Consider the following 22045-nt stretch of genomic DNA (forward strand, 5'->3'; position numbering starts at 1 on the left):
CTGCCCTAAAGAGCTCACAGTCTGCTTTTACTAACATACATTGGATGAAGTGGTATTTACATAGTACAGGCTTAGAGAGAGATGGCTCTGTTTTTTAATCTATAAAAATAATTTTCTGAAGTTTCAAAGTAATTACTGACAATGACTCTTGAAAACAGACATGAACATACAGCAATATTTTAAAAGTTTAACATAAAGATACTGGATTGAGTAAATTGTGTGAGAGAACTGCTTTAACAGATTTGGAACCTAAGGATAACTGCTTGATTCATTGTTTGTTAGAATCCATCAAAGTTGCTTGGTTTATCATAGCTCTTCGTTGTTGTCAAAAGATTTAGTGAAAGGTATTTTTCCACTACTTTGCACAGCTTTTCGAAAGCTGACAGGCACACAGCTGAAGAAATCCATGGTAGTGCCTCTTTTTGTGTCCTTTAAGTCTTGCTGGACCTGTCTCACTTCCATGCTGTGGGTAAGGCAATAACTCAAAAAGTACTGAAGTTTTCACTAAGTAAATCACTTCAGAATTACTCTAGTATAATTGTGTACGTGAACAGCTGGAAGAAAATGGAAGTCAGAAGGCATTTTAAATAAATAAAACTGATGTTCCAGTAACGAATTTACTCAGCTACAGAAGCAGACCTTCATCTTCCAAAATACATTAAATTTCTATATATACCATCCTCTTGCCAAGGCCCCATCTGGAATAGGAGAGCTCTCTTCACTCTTCATGACCAGGAAAGGTCATCAATCCAAACCTACGTGCATGGAAGGCTGGCTTGTTTCTCTGTTCAGGCTAGACCACAAAGTAACAGAGACCTGTAAACACCCCTATAGTGGTAAATCTGCACTTTCAATAAGATCATTATTAAAATACTATCAACTGTCAGTCTACATAGTCTATGTTCTGCCATTTCCAACCCTACATATAGACGAGAAAAGAATTAAGACTTTGCAGCTTCGTTTTCATATTTTGAAAAGCCACCCATTATCAGTCCTGCAAAAGATGAGCAGAAAACTAGGAACTTAATGGGACAAAAGAATAAAACTGACAGTGGTATTAAAAGTACATCAAAAAACAAAGACTGGACATTAAAATGATATCCATAGAAACTGCCACAAAGTACATAGACTAGAGCAGGATCCTGAAACCAACAGTGTTCTAGTGAAATGCTGGGATTGTCCACAGGAAAGCAATTAAAGGATCTGATCAATAGCTGTAACAAAGTCCTGAAATTGTTTTCATGTCCCTGTATAAAAATAAACATTTAAGAAATAAATGAGTAACTTCTAGATGCACTTTTTGCTTTTTGACAACACCATTTTAAGTGCTGGACATTAATAACTTAGTGTAAAACATGAACAAATGTTATATTACCCAATAAAAAACAAACACAAAAACAGACAGACACAGAAAAAATCCCTATCCGTTTCTACTTCATATGCTGCAAATGATTTTTCAGTTACTTACATTTAGACTAATGCATTCCCAAATCGAAGACCTTTTTAAAGTCATAATCTAGCACACATTGAAAAAACCCTCAACACTTGCAATTCAGAAACTGGACTGCAATTCTACTAAGTTTCTATTTCTGTAGTTTCCATTTTAAATAGTTTCAACTTGTGTTTGATCTCTTGTCCTGCTGGCTTTTTGAAGGCGGGGAAAAAGAGTATGCAATATGCACACAGTATAGAAAGATGAGCTTCTCCACAAAACCATGAGAGACTTAGGACAGACGTCCCGTTTCCAGTACTGTTAAAAATTTCTTTAATGTAAATTACTATACCTCTTTAAGCCTCAGTTCTCAGCCACAGAGTTGTGAAGACTACTGTGTGTTAGCTATTCAGACACCAGCATTGAACATTTAAACAAACAAAACACCCCATCACACAAGTCAATTAAAGAACTACTGGTAAAGAACAGGCCAGACTGACACCCAGGCCTAGGAACCCAAAAAGCGGAACTTAGGGGACCAAGTTCTCAGTTGTTCATCACTTCCCAAGCAGGTGCATTTAGGAATCCAGTTTAGCATTATATCTTTACTGTGTGAAGGATCCAAGGAAAGGATACATTCAGACTTGTAATGAATATAAAAAAAACTAATGAAATTGCTACCTTGTCAATCAGGTGAAGGCTGAGATAGCCAAAAATAACAGGAAGAGTTCCAGTTGAGCAAAGAGCATTCATCCACTATATCAACTCTTGAAATAAAGATGTCAAAAAAAAAAAACACCTGTGTGTGTGTGTGAAGTGGGCGAACAGCAAACAAAAACTTGAACAGGCTTCCTTTGCTCTCACGAACTTCTGAAGAACCAGGAAAGAGTAAGACTGGTGAAGTCAGCTGCTTGTTACTGTGTGAACCAAGACAGTTTTACCTGCCCCCAAAACTGCCAGCATCAAAAAGTGGTAAAACAACATTGCAAATTACCTTCCCTCAGCCCTTACAGGCTTTGCACATATGTATTCTCATGCTACTAATGAACACAATTCTGTAAATCTAATCTCAACAGTTAATCTTTACAGTATCAAGCTTCATTAACCAAGGTGCAGCACAGCAAAAAGGCCTGGTATTGCAGGCATAGCAAGCGGCAACACTGCACTGGTGGAACTCCCTCAGTCAAATGTCAGACAAGGCAGAAAGTCATGAGATTTTATGCTTTAGAGTCATTTAACATTTACACGCATCTCAGGATTCGCTATCAGCAGTTCAGCTAGCCTTAGACTTATTTCTTACTGTGCATTTAAAATCTTGGCTTTATTCCACATCACTTGCATTGCACACAAGCAAGTTGTCTATACTGTGACACGTTACCTCATTTTTATTGAGTACACTTGCTCTTCTGTCTGTGGGCAATTAACTCAATTTGCAACAAATAAAAGTTTCAGCAACCAGTTTACACTCCTCATCAGACTTTTGGCATGGGTTGCAAAAAGCCTGCCAGCAAACTATGGCCACAAGCAGCAGTTGTTTTCACCAGGGTATTCTTTAGTGAGATCCCTCTCCTAATACACTGTAGACATACCCAACATACTGCAGTTTTTCAGCTACCTCTGCTCTGTAGTTCTCTCACACAGGAGAGGGTATACCCTGTAAGACGTGTACCAGTGGTATGCATTTACTAGAGGAATGACTCCAAAATACACAGTGCAGCAATCTGCTCAAGAACTTAGTATAGGCTATTTCAAATAAGAGACCACTTTGTCCCTCTCTGGCCAGACAAGCAAGACATGGAATAAAAAGGGCAGAAGCAACTGCAGCCCTTCATACACAGCAGTTGACTGAAGAAAAGCAGTGTGTTTTTCAATACTACCTCACATCTTCTCTAAGCCTTTTTTCTGAAAGATAAACAGAAGATCAACACTGACGCCTCTGAAGACACAGTCTATTTTCTAACGCACACATGCTTTATTGTTGTCCCCCAGGCCTCCCCCTAAGCAAACTTGCCCGGATTACCAAAAAGAGGGGCTCCTGGACAGCTGGACTGATCACTCTGATCAGGCAATAAAACTGTAAGGCCGGGGCCACAATTTGAAGAGGGAAGATACTTCCTTACTGCATGCACATATTTAAAAAATACTGCCAAACTGAGTTACATGATTCTCCACATGCCAGAAACATTCATTTAAATTAAACTTACTTTGTTAATTTTCCTTTTCCTCTTTATATCTTCTCTTTGCCCTCTAAATTATTCTAGTCTGTGCATTAATCCCTTGCCGAATCTTTCTCATTGTACCACTTGGATGCTCACATTTGCCTGGAAAGCTTCATTTTGTCTCAACTTGAGTCCTTCTCTTGAGAGGACGCAGCCTGTTATATTGCAATGTATTACCTTCAAAAAAGAGCCTGAAGACAAAAAGACACCTCAGGACTTAAACAGTCCATTGATATTCTGTTGCAACCTTTATTTAAACAGCCAATTTGGCTAAGATGGCCTAAACAGACAGGGAACAAATCAGAAAGATTAAGTGTATGACAAAACCAAAATTCCATCCCAGATTGCGGTAAGAGCTCTGAGCAGCATTTCTGCCTCACATGGGAGTGTTTTAATTGTGCAGCTGGAAATTAAAATTCTATAAACTGGTGTTTTTATTAGAACAGCAGCCCTTCATTTGGGCACTGTTTACTGAAGAGCTTACCATATGACCAAGCCGGCAAAAGCACAGGAAAAGCAGAAAAAAGAAGCACAGAGCAAGTCACTTGCCTAATGGCACACGCAAGCCTGTGGCAGGGCCAAGAACTGAACATAAGCTTCCTTACGTATCAGCGTATTGCCTAAACTAAGACAACAGAGAATGTTTGTTCAGAACTACTTCCCCAAGCACTAACTGGACAACAGCTATCACACATCATATCAAAAATTGTATGAAGAAATACAACCTTCTAACCAACCTGTCAGAAAGCTAACACTGACTAAGAAGCAGCTAGTGCCCAGACTGGATTTGCTCCAGCCTTCCTAGCTGTCAGTTCTGGTCATTTGAGTTCTGCCATGAGGTAACCTTTACAAAATTCAGCTATTCTGAGAATCAGGAAATTCGCTTACCCACAATATCATTACATGGACAGCTTTTAAAGCACAATGAAAAAAAATAAAATATTATAAACAAATGTCTCACAGTCAAGTTCAATAAAAGACAGTAATACCTTAATTTTCTGGTGAATATGCCTGAGTGAATCTGCTGTACCCATGTCCATGTTGTCACTGATGCACACAAAATCCAGCTTCATTTTTGTGTCCAAGTTTAACATCTTTTGGATTTCCTTCCTTGTAATCACAATGACCTCTAGGACAGAGAAAAGTGGGATGAAATAAAGAAAAAAAACCTCCAAAATATATTAATCACAAATACAATACACTCACTTTTTATTTACAAAGCCTGATGGAACTTTCAAAAGGCTTGAGTAACATGACTTGGTTCTACAATAAACCAAGCTCTTTTGGCAACAGTAACTTTGGCAAGAGAAACTCCTACTGAATATAAAAACAACCTCCTCTTCTTTGTGTGGATGGAGGGTTGTTATTGAAAGAGACACATGGCATGTAGGTAGCATGAGTCAGCAAGGCAGAACAGAAGTATATTCTATCTTAAGGAGCAACCTCAAACCATATGTCCTCAAACAGACCAATGAGACCCTGCATTAATGTCAATGACACTTTAAAGCTTTGTCTTTTGCCCACCCTGATCCTGTATAATCCTCTGTGGACAGCACCACCAACCACAGTATTACAATGCAACTGTTAAACAATTTCTCAGCATCAGCTTGGCAAGGGAGTGGAGTAATATATGAGCAACAAACTCATTCCATCTACAAAAGATAAAAGGTAAATGCAAAAGGTAAATATTTGAAGGATATCAACAGTGGCATGAAAGCATATTTTCCAAAGTGAAGACTTTGGAAGAACAGAAGCTCTGCAAAGACAAGACTGAGAAAACAAAACAGCAAGAAACCTTTTGCCCTGGACACAAGAACTGGAAGGAAAAGCAAGAGTCAAACCCTCAAATTAAAATATCTCACCCCGTAAAAAAGAAACCAACACTGTAACATTGTACTCCACACGCAATTTTAACAGATAAGTACGGGAAATATTACAGCCCTCAGCCTAGGAAGCTCCTGTGGTAAGATGAAAACATGCTAAGAATAAATCTGTGTCAATCAAAACTGAACTCATCCTGAATCTATTAACAGAAAAGAGGAAGGAACTCTAAATGAGAATCGTGTGGCAGTTTGGTACCAGAGATACGGGAGGGCTTCCCTCCCACTCCCATACTAGATGGCAACTTGGATTCAAAACAGGCTGAAGAACCTATAGAAAGGAACTGAAAGCACACCGTGAATTGGGGAAAGAAGTTACTGATGGAGAAGCATAAGCCTAGGGAGCTGAACAAAGGCCTCCTAATAGTTATTAGCAGAGATGAAGCACTGGCAATTGGGACAGAAGGGATGCAGTGAATCAGACTGTGGGACACCTACTTACTAACATAAGCAAGTATGAGGAAATAAAAACTCCTATAATACTTAGAACTATGATCCAGGGAGAGAATTCATGCCACTGGAGTATTAACGCAGAAATATACAGCTTAGTCAGGGGACAGAAGCAAGACAGGAGCAGGAAGGTGGCAGCTTGCTTACTGAAGCTGCATATACAACCCCACATGTCCAAATTTTCATAAGGGATAGATGAGCTGAAGAGCTATGTGTGAGAACGGAGAAAGATTTGACCGTAACACCACCTACTAGTGGTCAAAAGCATCAGGTGGAAAAGGTTGTTTCTAAATAGTTACAAAGCGCCACACAAAGCACAAGACTGGATACAGAGAAGCTTTTAGCTACCCATGTATCCACATCACAGGATAAAAGTACGATCCTAGTAAAAAAAGAGACAGGAGAACAGCCAAAGAATGCAGACATTCAGACAGCAGACTTCAACAAACAGGCAAAAAACAATTCCAAGGGAAAAAAAGTTCTTAAAAGATTTCTTAATGAAGCAAAAGAAAGGCAAAGCCTCAAGTTTGAGCTTTGTTTTGCTCTTTCACACTGAAACAGTAAGAAGCTGACATGGCTAACCACAAGCTGACCTTTACATCTTCACAGAGAAAAGAAGCAGTCAGGAAAAAAGCCATGTTCTCGGGACAGAGTATAAAATAATTGCAGTCATGCAGGAGTAGCAAGAACAGAGAAGCAGAAACGTAAAGGACAAATACAAACACAAAAAAACAAAGCCACGAAAAGCATCAGGAAGAAGTTTTATAAGCAGCAGGGAGAACACCACAGAAAGATTTGGTTCACCATTCAAAAGGTAAACAAAAACCTAAATCCAGAAAATACTGAAGAACCTCACTATATACTAAACACTGTTTTAGTCCACCCATGAAACACGGCCCACAGGCGTTACAAGTCTGCCACTTCCCCCTGCCCTGTTTCGTCCAAAACCTAGCACTTGGCTCCATGCTGCAACAAGAACTAAATGTCTCAGACAGAGCAAGTAACCCTGAACTTCAGGCCAGACTGAAACAACAAACCAATAGATATCCCAAGAGAGCTGACACACTTCTCACACCACTCTCATTAACGATTCAGAGAAAGAAATGTGAGACTCCCAGTTAACAACACTGGAAAAGACACCAAAATTAGGAAAAGCATATAGATGGGAAAAGCCTTGGTGAGGGGAGAAGAGGGGGAACGGGGAGAAGGCACAGGAGGTGCAATCTAGAGTTAAGGGAATGATGTGACACGGGCCAACAGCACATCTCCAGTGCAGAGAAGAAACCTCCTGCTAAGGCAACTACCCTGATCAACAGGGCACCTACAAAAAGACATTAGAACAAGGTGGGTGATAAATAGGAGTGGTGGAAGTGGCCATGACATGCCTGAAGAGACCAGGGTAAGCACGTTGTCTCCACCGCACCCAAGCCACCGTCGCGGCTCACCTTCAAAGCCAGCGCGCTCCAGGAGGTTCAGCGGGTACCAGAGCAGGGGCCGGTTGCCCACCGGGAGCAACGGCTTCGGGATGCTGGATGTCAGGTCCGTCATACGGGAACCGCCTCCCGCCGCCATCACCACGGCCTGGAACTCCATTGCTACAGAGAGAGCACAGGGGCAGGATGTCACTCAACCACGGCAGAGCCGGGCAGGCCCGGGCCGTGCCAGGCAGAGGCAGGCCGGGCCGGGCTAAGACCGGTTCGGTTTAGCCTCGCCCAACTTTAGCCGCCAGCGCATCTCAGAGGCGTGCGTCGGCTCCCCGCCTCCCCTGAGCCCCTCACAGCCCGTGCGGAGGCGCCGGGCCTCCCCCCGCCTCGCCGTTACCTCCGCTCCACCGGCCGCCGGCTCCCACCGCCTCACTGACAGGACAGCAATGGCGGCGCCGGCGCGCACTGCGCATGCGCGCGGAGAGCCGAGCGGCTCGATCGCGAGCGACGGCGGTAGAGCACCGATAGGCTCGATTCCCCTCTCTTCGCCTTGCTGCGATCGGCTCCTCCCGGCCAGGGCAGTGAGAAGAACGCCGAAGGAAGGATCTTGGGCTGCGGAGCACCGAGTCATGGATCGCCGCGGGAGGGGCTCGGCGGCACAGCGCCCCCAGGCGGCCGGAGGTGGGTCTGCAGGCGGGGGAAGCGGGGGAACTACGGGCAGGAGTGAGCTGCGGGCAGGGGCGGCTGCAGGCAGGGGGGCTGGGGAGCTGCAGGCAGAGGGATCTGGGGAGCTGCAGGCAGGGGGGACTGCAGGCATGGGGATCTGGGGAGCTGCAGGCAGGGAGGTTCTGTGGACAGGGGGGCTGGGGAGCTGCAGCCTGGGGGGGTGCTGCAGGCAGAGGGGGCCTGGGAAGCTGCAGACAGGGCACAGAGGGGGCAGTCTGCAGGGTGCATTGCAGGGGGGGCAGTTTTCAGGGTGCATTGCCGGGGGGCAGTGTGCAGTCGCGCTCCTCACGCAACACCATGTCCGGGGAGGGGACAGGAGTCATAGGCCCCGTGTGCATGCCACGCTCGCCACCCCCCAGCGCCCCGTGCCAGCGCGGCACCCAGCAGACAGCACCATGGTGGCCCCCCCAGGTTACAGCACTGGCCATGCACCCTCCAGTCCCATCCCTCGAGAAGCACAGACAGAGACAGGACCCGGGGCAGGACGGCAGGATCCGGCCCTGCAGTTTTATTGAATCCGGTGTCCCGAGGGAGGGGGGCAGCTCCCACAGCATGGGGCACCTGGGGAGGGGGGGCTTCATTCATCCCAGGGTTCCTTGTCGGTGTCGATGGACATGCAGTTGTACACGGCGTAGCGCAGCAGCTCCTCGCAGGCCTTGGCCCTGGGAGGGGGACACGCTGGGTCAAGGTCACGACGGGCATCGAGAGCCCTGTGCTTCCCTCTCCACCCCCGCCTGAATGTCCCTTGGGGCAGGACCTGGGGACCCTGGGAGGACACCCCCATGCCAGCCCCAGGGAGGGGGGAACGTCCCCATCCCCTGTCCCCAGCTTGACTCACGAGGAATAGTTGGGCAAGAAGAAGGTGCCGGAGCACGTGGAGGCCTGTGGCATCAGGTCCAACACGTCCAAGCTTGGGAGAAAGGAGAGTCAGACCCAGGGACCCTGGCATGGTGCAGGGACCCCAGCCCGTGCAGGGTGGACTCACTTTTCCCTTTCTGGGTAGACGGTGATCTGAACTGGGAGGCGGCTCCGGCCAGTGACAAACTTGAGGAAGCGGCTGAGATCCTCTGTGGGGAAGGACAGGGCTCAGGGACAGGGACGGGACCATCCCAGTCGCTGCTGTTATGGCAGGGTCTGCCCTTGCAGAAGCATCCCGGGAGCACGGGGCAAAGTTAAGGGATGCTCTCAGCATCCCAGGAAGGGCCAGGCGGTACAAACCCAGCCAACTCCCAGGGAAGCACCTAGTGAGCATCCCTGGGGCACAGGGCAGTGGGTACCCCATCCCCCAGCCCACCCCCCTGCACATGAAGAGTGGGGGAAGGCTTGGGGTTGCTCACCGCTGGTGAAGTTGTTGAGCGCCTCCAAGAAGTTCTGGACACGGCTGTCATTGGAAGAAAAGTCCTCAAATGTGACTGTGACAAAGAATAGGCAACAGCTTTGTTAGAAACATCCAGCAAAGCAAATTAACATGGGACATGTCCATCCTGCCCTTCTGTGAGAGCCCAGAGTGGAGGCAGGAGAGGAGGAGACTGTTCCCGGTGAGCCCCTGCAAGCCCCCAGCATCCTGAGAGGGGCCGGCACCCTGCACAAAGGTGGGTGGAGAAACGAGGGTCCCAGTTTGCAGGGTGGCCATTTGCCTTCACCCGAGGGACCAGAGTGGAGGCTGGTGGGGGTTGCAGCTAAACTTGAAGCATCCTTATCCAGGGTCCCTCCGGCTCGTCCTCCCCCAGGCTCCCAGGCACACCACAACCACAGACTCAGCATGGGGCAGGATGCATGCGCAGGACGAGCATTTTTGAGGGGGGGCCCTGTCCATGCCGGGGGCTGGGAGCAGCTTTGGGCTGGCCCTGGCACTTACTGAACTTCTGCAGTTCGGCCACCGTGATCTCGGGGTCCCCACAGACCACCTTCTCCAGCTGCTGCCAGGTGAGCAGGTCCAGCACAGGCTGGGGCACCACACGGAGCAGCCCAGCACGCATGGCCGCGATCTGGAGGGGACACAGGAAGGGTCTTATGTCACCATGATGGGTCTGAGCCCAGGGCAGTCAGTCAGGGCACTGGGGAGAGGGACTGCAGGACCCCAAAGGAGGTCCCCAGGGCTCATGGACATCCTGGGCGCAGGATGCACAGAGGAACTGCCCAGCTAGAGCTGGGTTTGGGGACACATTTTCGCAGACACCAACCCCACAGGTACCGAGAAGGCTTGCCACAGAAGCAGGGTCTCCTTGCAGCCATGCTGGCCCTGGGGGATGGTGTTACCTGCTCCTTGCTCTCCTCCATCCGAGCCCTCTGCACCAGCCGGATGAACTCTTTGCGGTCCTCGTAGCGCACCACGGTGCCACTGCCCTTGGGGATCAGCTCCACCATGCGCTGGTCACTGAGCACCGTCGTGTAGGTCAGCTCTCTGCCAAACATGAACTCGAAGGCTTCCCTATCCACCCCCTCCAGCAGCTCCAGCAGCTTCACCTGCAACCCCAACGGGTGAGAGCCATCACGGCGGAGCTGGAGCAGCCACGGGAGTGCACAGCACAACCCTGCTGACCTCCAGCCCTTCTTACCAGCTCCGAGTCCACGGTGGCGAAGTCCTTGCTCCAGCTGACCTCCTCCCCTGCCAGCTGCTTCCACACCAGCGCCGGCAGGGACAGGATCTGCCAAAGGGAGTGGAGACACACATCCATCCCACGTCCCTCTTTCACCCTAGGGCAGCGCCTCTCCCCAAGACATTGTGGCCCCCACCAAGCCCCCCTGACAGCCAGGGAGGCTCTGCTGTGCTCACCAGAAACTCCTTGCTCCTCAGGGCTGCTCCCATCAGCTGCCCGATCCACTCGTACTTGGGGAAGTCCTTGCAGGAGGGGTTGGGGACGTACATGTCCCTGGCGTCGCTGCTGCTGTTACCCTGCAGGAGAGAGACTTAGGAGCCACGGACACTGATGTGACCAGCCCAGTGTGTCCCTCCCTGCAGCCTCCCTCTCCATCACCCTTCCACCAGCCTCTCCTGCCCTTTACACCCCTCCAGGAGATCTCCGCCACCCAGATACAAGCGCAGCCTCCCTGGCCAATAGCCCTGCAAGCATTAAGATGTGACTAACGCCCCAAAAGGCCCCAGACTCTGCTAGATGCCCCGTCAGGGCCAGGACAGGTGGACAGCAGGGTGCCAAACCTGGTTGGAGGTGCGCACGAAGAAGGGCAGAGGCACAGGGACATCTCCTGAACTGGGACACAGCTCCTCCGACACGTCCGACAGGCTGTCCCGAAAACCACCACCTGCAATGGGGGCAGAGGCTGATTAACACCTGACATGCCTGGGGCCAGATGCTGAGCCACAGGATCTGGCCAAGCCACCCCCTCTCCCTGGGGCAGTGGTGGGGGCTCAGGGGAGATGCAGGGACCATCCCATTGTGTGTAGAGCGGGGCTGCCTCCCACAGAGCATCCGGGAGAGCGTGGGCACCCCGCTGCAGCGGGTGATGCACCGAGCTGCCCCCCAGCACGAGAAAGCCCAGGGGAGAGCCCCAGGGAGGGAGAGGAGAGCTCTCACCGTTGTCAACGATGCCCTCGGTGATGAACTCACACTCCCACCACTGGCTGTAGCTCAGGGGCCACCTGCATGGAAGCAACAGCCCTATGCGCATCCCTCCTCCGAGAGAGCCAGCAGCACCCGGCATCCCACCACACCCCTCTCCGGGGATGTGACACCCCGCAAATGTGACATGAAGACCTACCTGTAGTCCAGGGGCTGATTGCTCTTGGAAGATCTGAGGCTTTCGTACAGCTGGAGAGAAGCAGAGCGGAAAGGGGATGAGATGCAGCGGGGACAAGCCATGCTGAACTGGCAGGTACCCGGCGCGGGGCATGGCGTGGCCATACCTGGGTGAAGACAGCGTTCCTGCAGCTGGGGTCCAGCGCGGGGTTAGCACGGTGCTCCCGGGCCAGGTGCCGGTTGATGTACAGCTTTGGCAGGGTGTGAGGGGGGGTGCTCTCCGAGGACCGGAGACAGTGGGTGATGAGGGCTGCGCTCTGCTTGGACAGCAGCAGGAACGGCTTCATGCTCTAGCAAGGGACGAGCAGGGATGGTTAGAGGCTTGATCCTGCCACCGCGTGCCCAGTTTTTCCTTCCCCAAGCACAGCTCCCGGTGTCACAGGGGATGCTCAGCTCCTCCATCCCTCTGGCCATGCCCAGCACGGCAGCTCTCAGCATGAGCCCAGGGCTGGTCTGTCCCCATCAGATTGAGGGGGACATGCCACAGCTCCCAGGGAAACCAGCCAAGCCCATGATGAGATGTTGCTACCGGCACCATCCCAGGGGAGCCTAGCAAACACTCACCCTGAGTGCATCGAAGGTGCCGATGCTGTCCTCAGGGAGGGGGATCAGGTAATGCAGGACACTGTCCAGGAGCTGGACGAACCTGGAGACGAGAGAGAAGCAGTGTAAGGATGCGAGGGGGTTGGTGAACACGTAGAGCCAGATACACCTGCGGTGGTGTTTCACCACAGACAGCCCCAGGCACATGCTGAGCCTGGGCACTGTGCTCCCTGCACACGGGTCTCCTACAGCCCATGGAGGCACCCATGGATTTTGTTCCCTCCAAGAAAAAGCTGCAAACAAGGGCAGCCCAGCCCACGCCGCAGCACTGTAGCTGAATTGGGTGTCTCTGTGGGGCCAGTGTTGATGCCCGCCTGGGGCTGCCCTGCAGGCAGCGGGGCGGGGGACTCCACATTGCAGGTCCCCCTCACCCCATGCCAGCACTGTGCTCCCCAGGCACTGCAAGCAGCCGTGTTCGGATGGGGAGCAGCAAGCCGAAGCCCCTGACACACATGGGGAAGGAGCTGGCAGACTTTAAGCAAGACATACGCAATCCCCTGCTAGAGGCCAGCGCATGGTCCTTCTCAGGGCCTGGGCTCACCGTGGGGACAATGCCATCCCCACGCCATACCTCTGGATGAGCACGGCCCGCCGGTACAGCACATCGGCATCCACCCCTTCCAGGAGAGGGTAGCGCACCAGCCGGGCTGGCTGGAACATGTCGGCGTTGAGGATGAGGTCCCACTCCCAGAAGGACCTGATCTTAATCCCTCGCAGGCGGACGTTGTACCCTTGGTCTGCCAAGAAAGGACAGCGATGCTGCATGCGTGGCTGCAGCTGTGCGGCCGGCATGGCTAGGATGTTGCAATGGGGGGCAAGGAGCCCCCAGTGCCCGCGGCATCCCAAATGAAGCTCATTCCCCAGCTTTTCCTCCAACAGACCCCAGAAAGCAGCTGGTGCGGCAGGAAGAGCCGCAGATGCCGGGACTGGCTATAGGTTTAGGGCTGGCAGGCCCAGTCCAGCAGTGCAGGCTCACCCCGGCACTCCAGGATGCGGATCTCCAGCACCGGCAGGTGGGTCTTCATGTCACGGAGGATGCAGACATCCTGGAAGCTGTTCCTGCACACAGCACGGAGGGAGATGGCAGAGCCACCAACAAGGTGGCTAGTGAGGTGTGGGCCACTCCGGCTCCCCAGCTGAGGATGCACCACTACCCATGGTGACAGCCCCCCCGCCTCACTGGGGCTGTGGCAGGAGGGGACCGAGCAGAGAGGAGAGGCTGTCAGAGGCACAGAGATGTCCCGAAGAAGGTGGAAGCCACGTCCAGAGAAGAGCCCGGAAAGGGCATAAATTCAAAGCAGAACAGAAAGGTGAGATGGCCGAGAGCACGTCAGTGTTCCCGGGGAGTCCAGGCACATCTTGCTTCGGTACAACCACCCTTTGAGCTGAGCCGGTCATGCGAGGGTGATGTGTTTTGAAGGAAACAGGGATTTGTGGAGATGAGCAATTTGGTAAGTGATTTGCTTGTGTTTCCAAAGCCTTTGGTAAGGTCCCATCAAAGACTTAAGGGTGTGTGGGGAAAAACCACTGCGACTGCCCAGATCTAGCGAGGAGCTGGCTCCTGCCACTCGGAGAGACCTCGGTGGTCTTGCAAGGCTTCTTCAAAGTCAAATCTCACTGCTCAGCCAAAAAAAAGGCAAAGAGGCAAGTTTTGGGGAAGGCGGAGATCTTTGCACTCCTGTGTAAACCCCTGCCTGCCTTGAGAAGGTGCTGCAGAGCCAGAGCGAAGAGGGAGAGGTGAAGCACCCCAGGACTTCTCAGCTACAGCACAGCAGAGATGCTCAGGAAGGAGACGGCAGACACACGTGCTCCTAGAGGCAAGGAGGAGGAGGAGGAGGAAGACCCCACAAAGTCACTAGGCAGGAGGAAGCACACAGCAGGCCAGCTGCCGCAGGACAGATGAGGAGCAGGAGTAGAGATGAAGATGCTTGGCTGGCACGTGGAGGCAGGGGGGCCACCATGCTTGTAGGGACAGGCATAACCTCTAACCAGAAACCTGCAGAGAGCCACCGTCACCGCCAGGTCACTCAGGACTGACCTCAGCCCTTTCCTTAGCATCTGCTTAGGATGCAGAGACACCTTGTGTGTTTAGCCCAAGCTGGACCCAGGCTGCTCTTTGCTCATTACTCACTCATTAATAAGAACGGTTCTCAGGTGCTGCAGCCTGTTCGGTGCCCCACCGTACACAGCCACTCGCCTGGGTATGTAAGAGCTGGCCTGCCCATCCAGCATCAGCCACAGCCTCCTGGGGACAAGAAGAGCAATGGGCAGCGATGTCCTCCCCTCACGAGCTGCCTGGGCATGGAGATGCCCCTAGAGATGTCCCAGGACTGGGGGCAAGGCTATGTCCTCCTGGGGTGCATCTGGAAGTAGCTAACCCCCACCTTAACCCCGAGCCCCCGACTGCAGCCTGGGGAAAGCTGCTTTCACAAGGAAGATGGTGCTTTGCCCTGCACCCTGCACATCCCTGGCACAGCTACCGGCAGGAGGGGACACCCCCAGGTCTCACTTGACAATGGTGCCTTTCTTCATGTTGAGCCGCACCCAGTGCTGCCCCGGGGGCCCGTTGCTCTCCCAGGAGGTGTATGTCTGGTTGTCGGTCAGATGGGCCGCGCCACAGTCCTCCTGCAAGAGCGCAGTGAGCAGAGGGAGGGAGATGAGCATCCTTGGGCACACCATGGCCACCCCCAGGACAGGTTCTGTGGGGCCACAAGAGGTCAGGACTAGGCCAGCCCCTCAGTTTGCTGGGCTGCGGGTGGATGGTGGGTCCCACACAGAGCAAGCTGGGCATGGTGACAGACCCCTCACAGTGCCCCAGAGACACAACGGAGTTTTGCTCCAGATGCCCAACTTCTCGCAGTTTTGCTAGACCCCACAACCATCCCCTGCCTCTCATGGAGGGGATAGCCACCGCCAGCTGGTCCTCCCTTTAAGCCACAGAGGAACCCCACTACGTACCACCTGCGAGGAGACCTCGATGCTGCTGAGGTGCTCCTTGGTGCAGTCCTCGCGCTGCAGCTCCCTCTTCTTGTGATCGTACAGGAAGCGCCCCAGCTCCATGTCGTGCTCGTAGCTCCATCCAGGGGGCACGGACCTGCAGGGAAGCTCTGTGTTAATGGGATGGGGAGACCAGGCTGCACCCCAAACCTGCCCACCAGCACTGTGCAGGTGCCCCAGCTTGGATTGGCAGCAGCATCTCATGGGCACCACATCAGGATGGCGCCAGGCAGCTGTCCTGGCCGCAGGCAGATGTCACAGCTGTACCTCACCACCACCATGCTGGCCATTTATGGCCACCCCAGCCCAGTGGCAACAGCACCACACAGTTGCTCTCATACTCCACAGAGCAAAGGCCATCTTTGCTTGGGCAGCATCAAATGGTTATCAATGTAAAAGGCACCTCATGGCACCCATCCACCCCAATCCTGACCCTGCACCAGTCCTGGCACCACAGGCATGTCAGAGCCCCGACCGGCCACCCCTCAGGGTGCTACAGTACCGCTCTAGGAGATGCACTTGTACCGAAACTTCAGCACAGCGGTCTCATCCTGCTCTATGAGTATCGGCTTCTCTCCCAGGCGCATGGAGTACGTCAGGTCCACCACTTGTTCCCAGCTGGAGCAGCACCGGTGAAGGCGTCGAACAAGGGAAAAAATGGGTCAGTGCTTAGCGTGCCCAGGTGTTACTGCCGGAGCCTGGAGTAGAGGCAGCAGCAGTAGGAGACCAGGGACAGCACCCAGGGGCTGCAGGAACAGCTGTGGGAGGATTGAGAGTGTCCCTGCACCCAGGTGCAGGCTTGGGCAGAGCAGGGGAATCCAGCCCTGCACACGGCCTTCCGTCACGAAAATCAAGTACAAGCTCTCTCATCTCCGCATTACCTTTGTGCCACCACACAGCCCAAACCCAAATGTCTCAGAAACCCCCTGGCATCATCTTTATCCTACGTAGGTGCTGTCACAAGCAAACAGGATCAGCCTACGAGGGGGCACCCTCCTGCCCGCAGGTGGCTCAGCAGGGATGTGTCCCACCTGCCTGGAGGGAGTGAGGGGGGCTGTGTTAGTTTCTGGTGGGATTTGGGATGGTTGGGTCACACCTTCTGTGGGTACCAGCCACGCGTGTCTCCAGCATCCACAGCCCGGTCCCTACCCGGGGTGCAGCAGGCTGGGGCCGTACCTGACCGCGGGTTTATAATCCACCCCGAGCATTTGGTGCTGCCACTGGATCTTCTCCACGGACTCAACCCGCACCAACTTATCTCCTCCCTCTCCAAACCTCTGCGCCAGGAGCCAGCCCTCAGCCAGGTCATGGTTGCCCGTGTACTCCTGCAGCTGCTCCTGAAAGCGCATCCCGCCTTGTCACCGCCGTCGGTACCCGGGCTCCCCGGGCCTGTTCCCGCCTGCTCGACGGGGCGCGTCCCGCCGTTACCTTGCTGAGCTTGACCCAGAGCCCGGCGCCGTTGCAGTACTCCTCGCCGGTGGCGCGGAGGCAGCCGCCCTTCCGCACCTCGATGGTGGCCCTCGCCGCCCGCTTGCCGCCCCGCGCCGGCCCCGGGCTGTCCCACACGCTGAGCAGGCTGCGGGCGGCGGCGGCGGCGGCGGCGGGGTCCTTGCAGATCTTGTACTGCACCTCCCGCGGCACGTAGCAGAGGGCGGCGGGCAGCGCCCGGGCCCGGCGGAAGCACTCGCTGCACTGCAGCAGGAACCGCAGCCGGCCCAGCACCTGGTGCGGGGCTTCCCCGCCCGCACGCATCGCGTACCGCCTGCGGGGCACCGCGCCGCCCCCGAAGGTGCCGCTCCCGCTGCGCCCCGGGCCGTCCCCGTTGCTCTGCCCCCCGCCCCGCTGCGCCCCCGGGCTGTCCCCGGTGCTCTGCCCCCGCCGGTGCCCGCGGTGCCGGTGTCACCGCGCCCGCCTCCGGCCGCGCCCGACCCAGCCCTCCGGGGACGCCCTACCTGCCCGGCTGTCGCCTCCGCCCCGAATATCCCCCCCCCGGCCACAGCCCAGCCCTTCTTCACTCCAGCGGGATGATGGGTGAGGGGTCGCCGTCATCCCTCCTGTGACAAGATGCGACAGTGTTACGCCCACCCTGGTCCCTCGGTCACCAGCAGGAGCTGAACCAGGTCACCTGCATCCCCTCGCCCTGTGGCTTAGGACTCTGCTCCCTCCTGGCTTCCAATACTGCTGTCACCGCCTGCATCCGGGGGGGCTCTGCTTGTCAGGCTACAGGGTTCAGGGCACAGGGCTACATCTCCGTGACGGATAGGGAAAAGAGAGGAGCGGTCATCCTGCTATGTGGACAACCAGCTCCTGGCTGGCTGGGGGACATATCCCTGCCCCAGGCAGGCTTGCAGTGGGTAGTGAGGTTCTGAGCACCTGCTGGGGAGGATGATGGGATTCCGTCCCCAGGAGCAGCTTTATCCCAGCAGCAGGAGAAAGGCTGTGACACCCAGCAACACCCAACCACCCCAGAATGCTGGCAGCATGTCACCCCATGTCATGTCTGCCTGTCACATACCACGGCAAGGTGGTGGCAGAGAACAACTAAGCTCCACCCCACGCTTTCTCACTTTCTCCAGGCTGGGCACAAAGAGCTGCATTTAGGGATCAGGAGATAACCAGGCTGGCAGAGCTCAAAGGTCCCCACACCCCTCCGGAGCCTGGCTGCTCTCCTGGCAGGTCAGAGTCCAGCTCCATCCCCGCCTGCAAAGGCACGGTGCACAGAGGTGACAGCTGTCACCCCTGTGGCATTATCTATTGAACAGAAATGATTGTGCCTCGGTGCAGCGATGGGCACCAGGCTCAGCAGAAGCAAAGTGCCCTGAACCACGATGCAAGAGAAATGCAAACTTCTGCCTTGCCACTGCAGGCAGGAGGGTCCCGTGCCCTCCCTCCACAGCCATGTCACCCTATAAAACTGGTTGCAGAGCTGCTGCAAAGGGTTGAGCCAGCAAATACTCTGAGCCACCTCCATGACACCGCTTTGTGTGCAAAGGGTGTCATGGGGCCAATTTCTGCTTCACCTCCAGTTGCCTCTCACAACACCAGTCTCCATCACTCTTTAACCCAACAGAAGGATGCAGAAGCCCCAGCCAGAACAAAGCATCAGGAAGGCCAGGTGTAGATGGTTTGTTCACTTTATTCTAGATCCTACATGAGGTAGGGACAGACAGATCCTGTCAAACTATGTATAGGTTGTTATACTCCGGGGTGTTAGTGGAATAACAAGAACAGCTAGACTATACGTGCATTATTAATCACCGGAAGCTATGACAATTCAGTGAGCTGAAGTCAGGAGAGAGAGAGATTACATGGAGGTGTCACGGCATCAGTCCCTCCCCGAGCTTGTTCCTACCCACCCTGCAGCTCTGGCCCACACAGACGCCTCCTCTTCTCAGCAGCATAGGGGCACCAGCACCTTCCTCAGGATGGCATTGGCCCCCCAAAAAATAATAATAATAATAAAAAAAAAATCAATCTCGACCAACAAGATTGGGTGAGCGGGTGGGGATGCACAGCAGGAGTCTGGGGCAGGGGCACTTGACTTGTGTCTTGTCAAACATGGTAGGAGACAGCTCCAACCTGCAGCTTTGGAGAAGGAACATGACCCAGCACTGAAATAACACCTACTTTGGGCCCCTGAGATTGTCCAGAGCTGAGCCAGGCTGACCTTTTCCACAATTTGCCAGGCTGTCACAGCAGAAATTCAGTTTGCGATTGGCTTTAAAACACCACAGAGGAGACAGAGGACCATGCTGAGGAGATGCAGGCATGTTACCAGCAGCTCCTTCCCAGCTCACCTCTGCAGGGCAAACTCAACAGCATGATATGTGGGTTATCTTGACATCTTTGCTCAGCAGCCACTTTTGTCCAGACCTTCTGACCATGCACTAAATGACCTCAGCTGAGACCCTGCTGCAGCAATGGGTTCTTCCTGCAAATGGAAGGGCTTTCACAGATCTCTGCACCCCAGTCCTCTTTCACAGGTCTCTACAGCAGCAGCTGCTGCCATTCTCCAACATGTATATAGCCATAACACAAAACGGACAGTAAAACGATGGTAAACCAATATGGTAAACCAATGTTTTTTCTCAATATGCTTGTAGGGGTTAAAGCCAGACCATCCTGGATGAACTCCCAACTGCAACCTTTCTGCTAGGGCCAGAGTTCTGTACTTTTTTAAATAGAAATACCCATCACCAGCTAGATCCTTTCCCCAGAGCTCCAGTACTCACACCAGAGCCCCAGCAAGCCCTCGGGCAGCACTCTTTTCACAGTGGCAGGAAATAAACCCAAGGGTGTGAGAGGTCAGGAGCTAAATGACCTTGCTGTAAGGAACAGTAGAGAAACGTGGGAAAAGCTAGAGTTGGGAGCTCCACAGTTATTAGGTGCTTCAGGTTAGGGAGGACCTAGACCCACAGCCAGCAGGGCAACACTGGAAGTTAGATCAGGTTGCCCAGGGCTGTAAGACAAGTCTTGGGCATCTCCAAGGATGGAGATGCCACGATGCTTTCAGGGAAGCATCCCACTGCTTCAGCCAGGCTCTGCTCTCAGCATCACCTTGCGTGGCAGCTCTCCCCTCATCATGAAGGGCTGGGACTGTGGACATGGATAATGAGAGGGAATAGAGCTCTCCAAGCATCTCATATCTCAGTGAGAAATCTGAGCAACTCTGGTGACCTCCATAATTATCTCAGTTATCTTCTGACAGCTGCAGTTGCTTCCACCAAGGCCAGGGGAGCCAGTGGTCACCTGTTGGAGATGTCTCAGCCAGAGGCGCCCACTCCCCTGCAGGTGGTCAACATAAGCAACCCCAGCTTGCTCTTAGCCTGCTCATTCCCACAGGTGACATCAGCTCACCCTCCACCAAAGACTAGGGCCATTTTATCCATCCTGTCCTGAGCCACTCATCAACCAACCATCCCCTGCCTGGCCATAAAGCACAAGAAAGGAGTCAATTTTTCTTGCTACTTCCAGTTCTGCTCAGTAAATAATGTAACCTGCTGATGATCTCCCTTAGAGACAAGCGGGCAAGGCTGGAAAAAGCAGGATTGATTCCACCCAAATGTCAGTGGCCAGAAAGGATCTAGGATGGCTCATTTCAAATCCCAGCTCAATGCTGAAGACTCCTTCACCAACACTCCTGACTGAGGCCAAGCCAGCAGATCAAAGTCATTTCACCAGCTCCTCATGCCCATTTTAAACAGACACCCTAGGAAGTGACTCAGCCACCAGCATGGAAATGTATCACACTGGTTTTGCTCCTGTCCACGCTGGTCATTGAAATCAGCCACAAAGCCACAGAGCTCAATTCTGAGATAACTCCAGGATTTACAAAAAAACCCTCTTCCAGCAGACGCAACTTCACACCCACCCAGCTAAGTATGGAAGGCTCTGCTCCAGGCAAGGGCTGCCAGAAACCGCTTTCCCACTCACCCTATACTCCTTCCATGCACCATCACGTGGGAGATGGCAGCACATACTCCCTCCTGGTTGTACGTCCCTTTTAGTACAAAATTCCTCAGCAGGTCTGGGAATACTTCAGTTTCAAAGGAAACTGGTGAAGGGAAGGACTTCATTTACAACTGGAAGTGATTTCTGGATGACAGACTCCTTCAACAGAGGAGAAAAAGGCATGAAGTGTAAAGAGAAGATAAATCTTAACTCACAGCGTCAGCCCCACTCCACTCAGTGGCTCTTCATACTGGTGGTCCAACAGACCACACAGACTGAAGATGGAGCTGGGAGTACAAAAGTAGACTGACATCTGGTAGCTCACAGTGCTAGGCAATGACTAGCCCTGCCCAGGGCTGGGAAGATCAAGGAACATTTTTGATGGTCTTGACATTGTAAAGCTTTCATTACTCGCTCCTTGCTCACATACTGCAGGTCCATCTGCTCAAGGAGCTCCAACCCTTGGTACCCACAGTCTCTCCACTGCCCTGGGGCAAAGGCTTTCCCTGTCCACCCGAAACCTCCACCTACCTCCCCATGGCAGAGGGGAGCAGAATCCAGCACTGCCATGCTACTGCTCTAACCCCTGCTGTCTGGGAGAAGAGTTTGGCCCTTCCTGCGCATCTCCATGAGAACTAGAACAGATTAGTTGCAATACTGGCTTTTAGAGGAAAACCAAGGTTCAAAGAGCCTGGGAGAACAGCTGCTGGGCCACCAGCATGCCGGATGCAGAACTGAATGCTACAGAGCAGGAGGGAAGCAGACAGTTAGTTCCCACCTCCTGTAGAAGAGCAGCTCCCCCAGCAGCCGCTGCTGTGTAAGGGCTGCGAGGAACCATGGGCGGTTACAGGAACTGGGATTTTCTGAGATGTAAAAGCATGGGAGCCCTTTTCCTGACAGCACCCGCAGTCCTGCTGTGCAGGTCTGTCATGACACCTGGTGGCCAGAGGCACCCCTGCAGCACCTGCCACCAGCCTGCCCCATTTCTTCTTAAACCTAGATGAATGCTCTCATTTCCATTGACTTCAGGTGAGGGAATGTGGTCAGGACACTCAGGCTAGGACCCACTGAGCATCTCTCAGCATCCCCATGGTTTCAGCAGCAG

At 53.0% G+C, this 22045-nt stretch overlaps 2 protein-coding genes across 4 annotated transcripts in view; both read right to left on the minus strand.

The window, feature by feature from the left end:
* Window positions 1-7868, minus strand: part of EIF2B3 (eukaryotic translation initiation factor 2B subunit gamma) — a 102894-nt gene extending 95026 nt beyond the window's left edge. For all 3 annotated transcript variants that reach the window (XM_054211175.1, XM_054211174.1, XM_054211173.1), the window contains exons 1-3: window positions 7803-7868; window positions 7427-7576; window positions 4641-4780 (exon numbers count right to left, since the gene is read on the minus strand). In XM_054211175.1, coding sequence (XP_054067150.1) covers window positions 4641-4780; window positions 7427-7574 — 288 coding nt within the window. In that variant the 5' untranslated portion in view covers window positions 7575-7576; window positions 7803-7868. The remainder of the gene's footprint in view (window positions 1-4640; window positions 4781-7426; window positions 7577-7802) is intronic.
* A 765-nt stretch (window positions 7869-8633) lies between these two features.
* On the minus strand, window positions 8634-17260 carry LOC128914338 (E3 ubiquitin-protein ligase HECTD3-like). Its single transcript, XM_054213209.1, has 21 exons — window positions 16918-17260; window positions 16666-16826; window positions 16015-16107; window positions 15451-15586; window positions 15002-15117; window positions 14624-14737; window positions 13469-13551; window positions 13064-13229; window positions 12454-12535; window positions 11997-12179; window positions 11852-11901; window positions 11668-11732; window positions 11292-11395; window positions 10908-11027; window positions 10690-10779; window positions 10391-10597; window positions 9990-10119; window positions 9469-9543; window positions 9117-9198; window positions 8970-9041; window positions 8634-8793 (listed from the first exon to the last, which is right to left on the minus strand). The coding sequence occupies exons 1-21, from the start codon at window positions 17239-17241 to the stop codon at window positions 8709-8711; spliced, it is 2538 nt and encodes an 845-aa protein (XP_054069184.1). The 5' UTR covers window positions 17242-17260; the 3' UTR covers window positions 8634-8708.
* Window positions 17261-22045: the final 4785 nt, after the last annotated feature.

This window comes from Rissa tridactyla, chromosome 8 (genome assembly GCF_028500815.1).
Source record: "Rissa tridactyla isolate bRisTri1 chromosome 8, bRisTri1.patW.cur.20221130, whole genome shotgun sequence".
NCBI classification, from domain to species: domain Eukaryota; kingdom Metazoa; phylum Chordata; class Aves; order Charadriiformes; family Laridae; genus Rissa; species Rissa tridactyla.

Excerpts from the sequence above, each read along its gene's own strand:
- LOC128914338 (XM_054213209.1), bottom strand. The coding sequence starts at position 17,241 with ATGCGTGCGGGCGGGGAAGCCCCGCACCAGGTGCTGGGCCGGCTGCGG. Across the intron at positions 12,536-13,063 it reads CGGGCCGTGCTCATCCAGAG|GTTCGTCCAGCTCCTGGACA; the intron begins GTATGGCGTGGG and ends TCTCGTCTCCAG. Across the intron at positions 11,733-11,851 it reads AATCAGCCCCTGGACTACAG|GTGGCCCCTGAGCTACAGCC; the intron begins GTAGGTCTTCAT and ends GCTTCCATGCAG.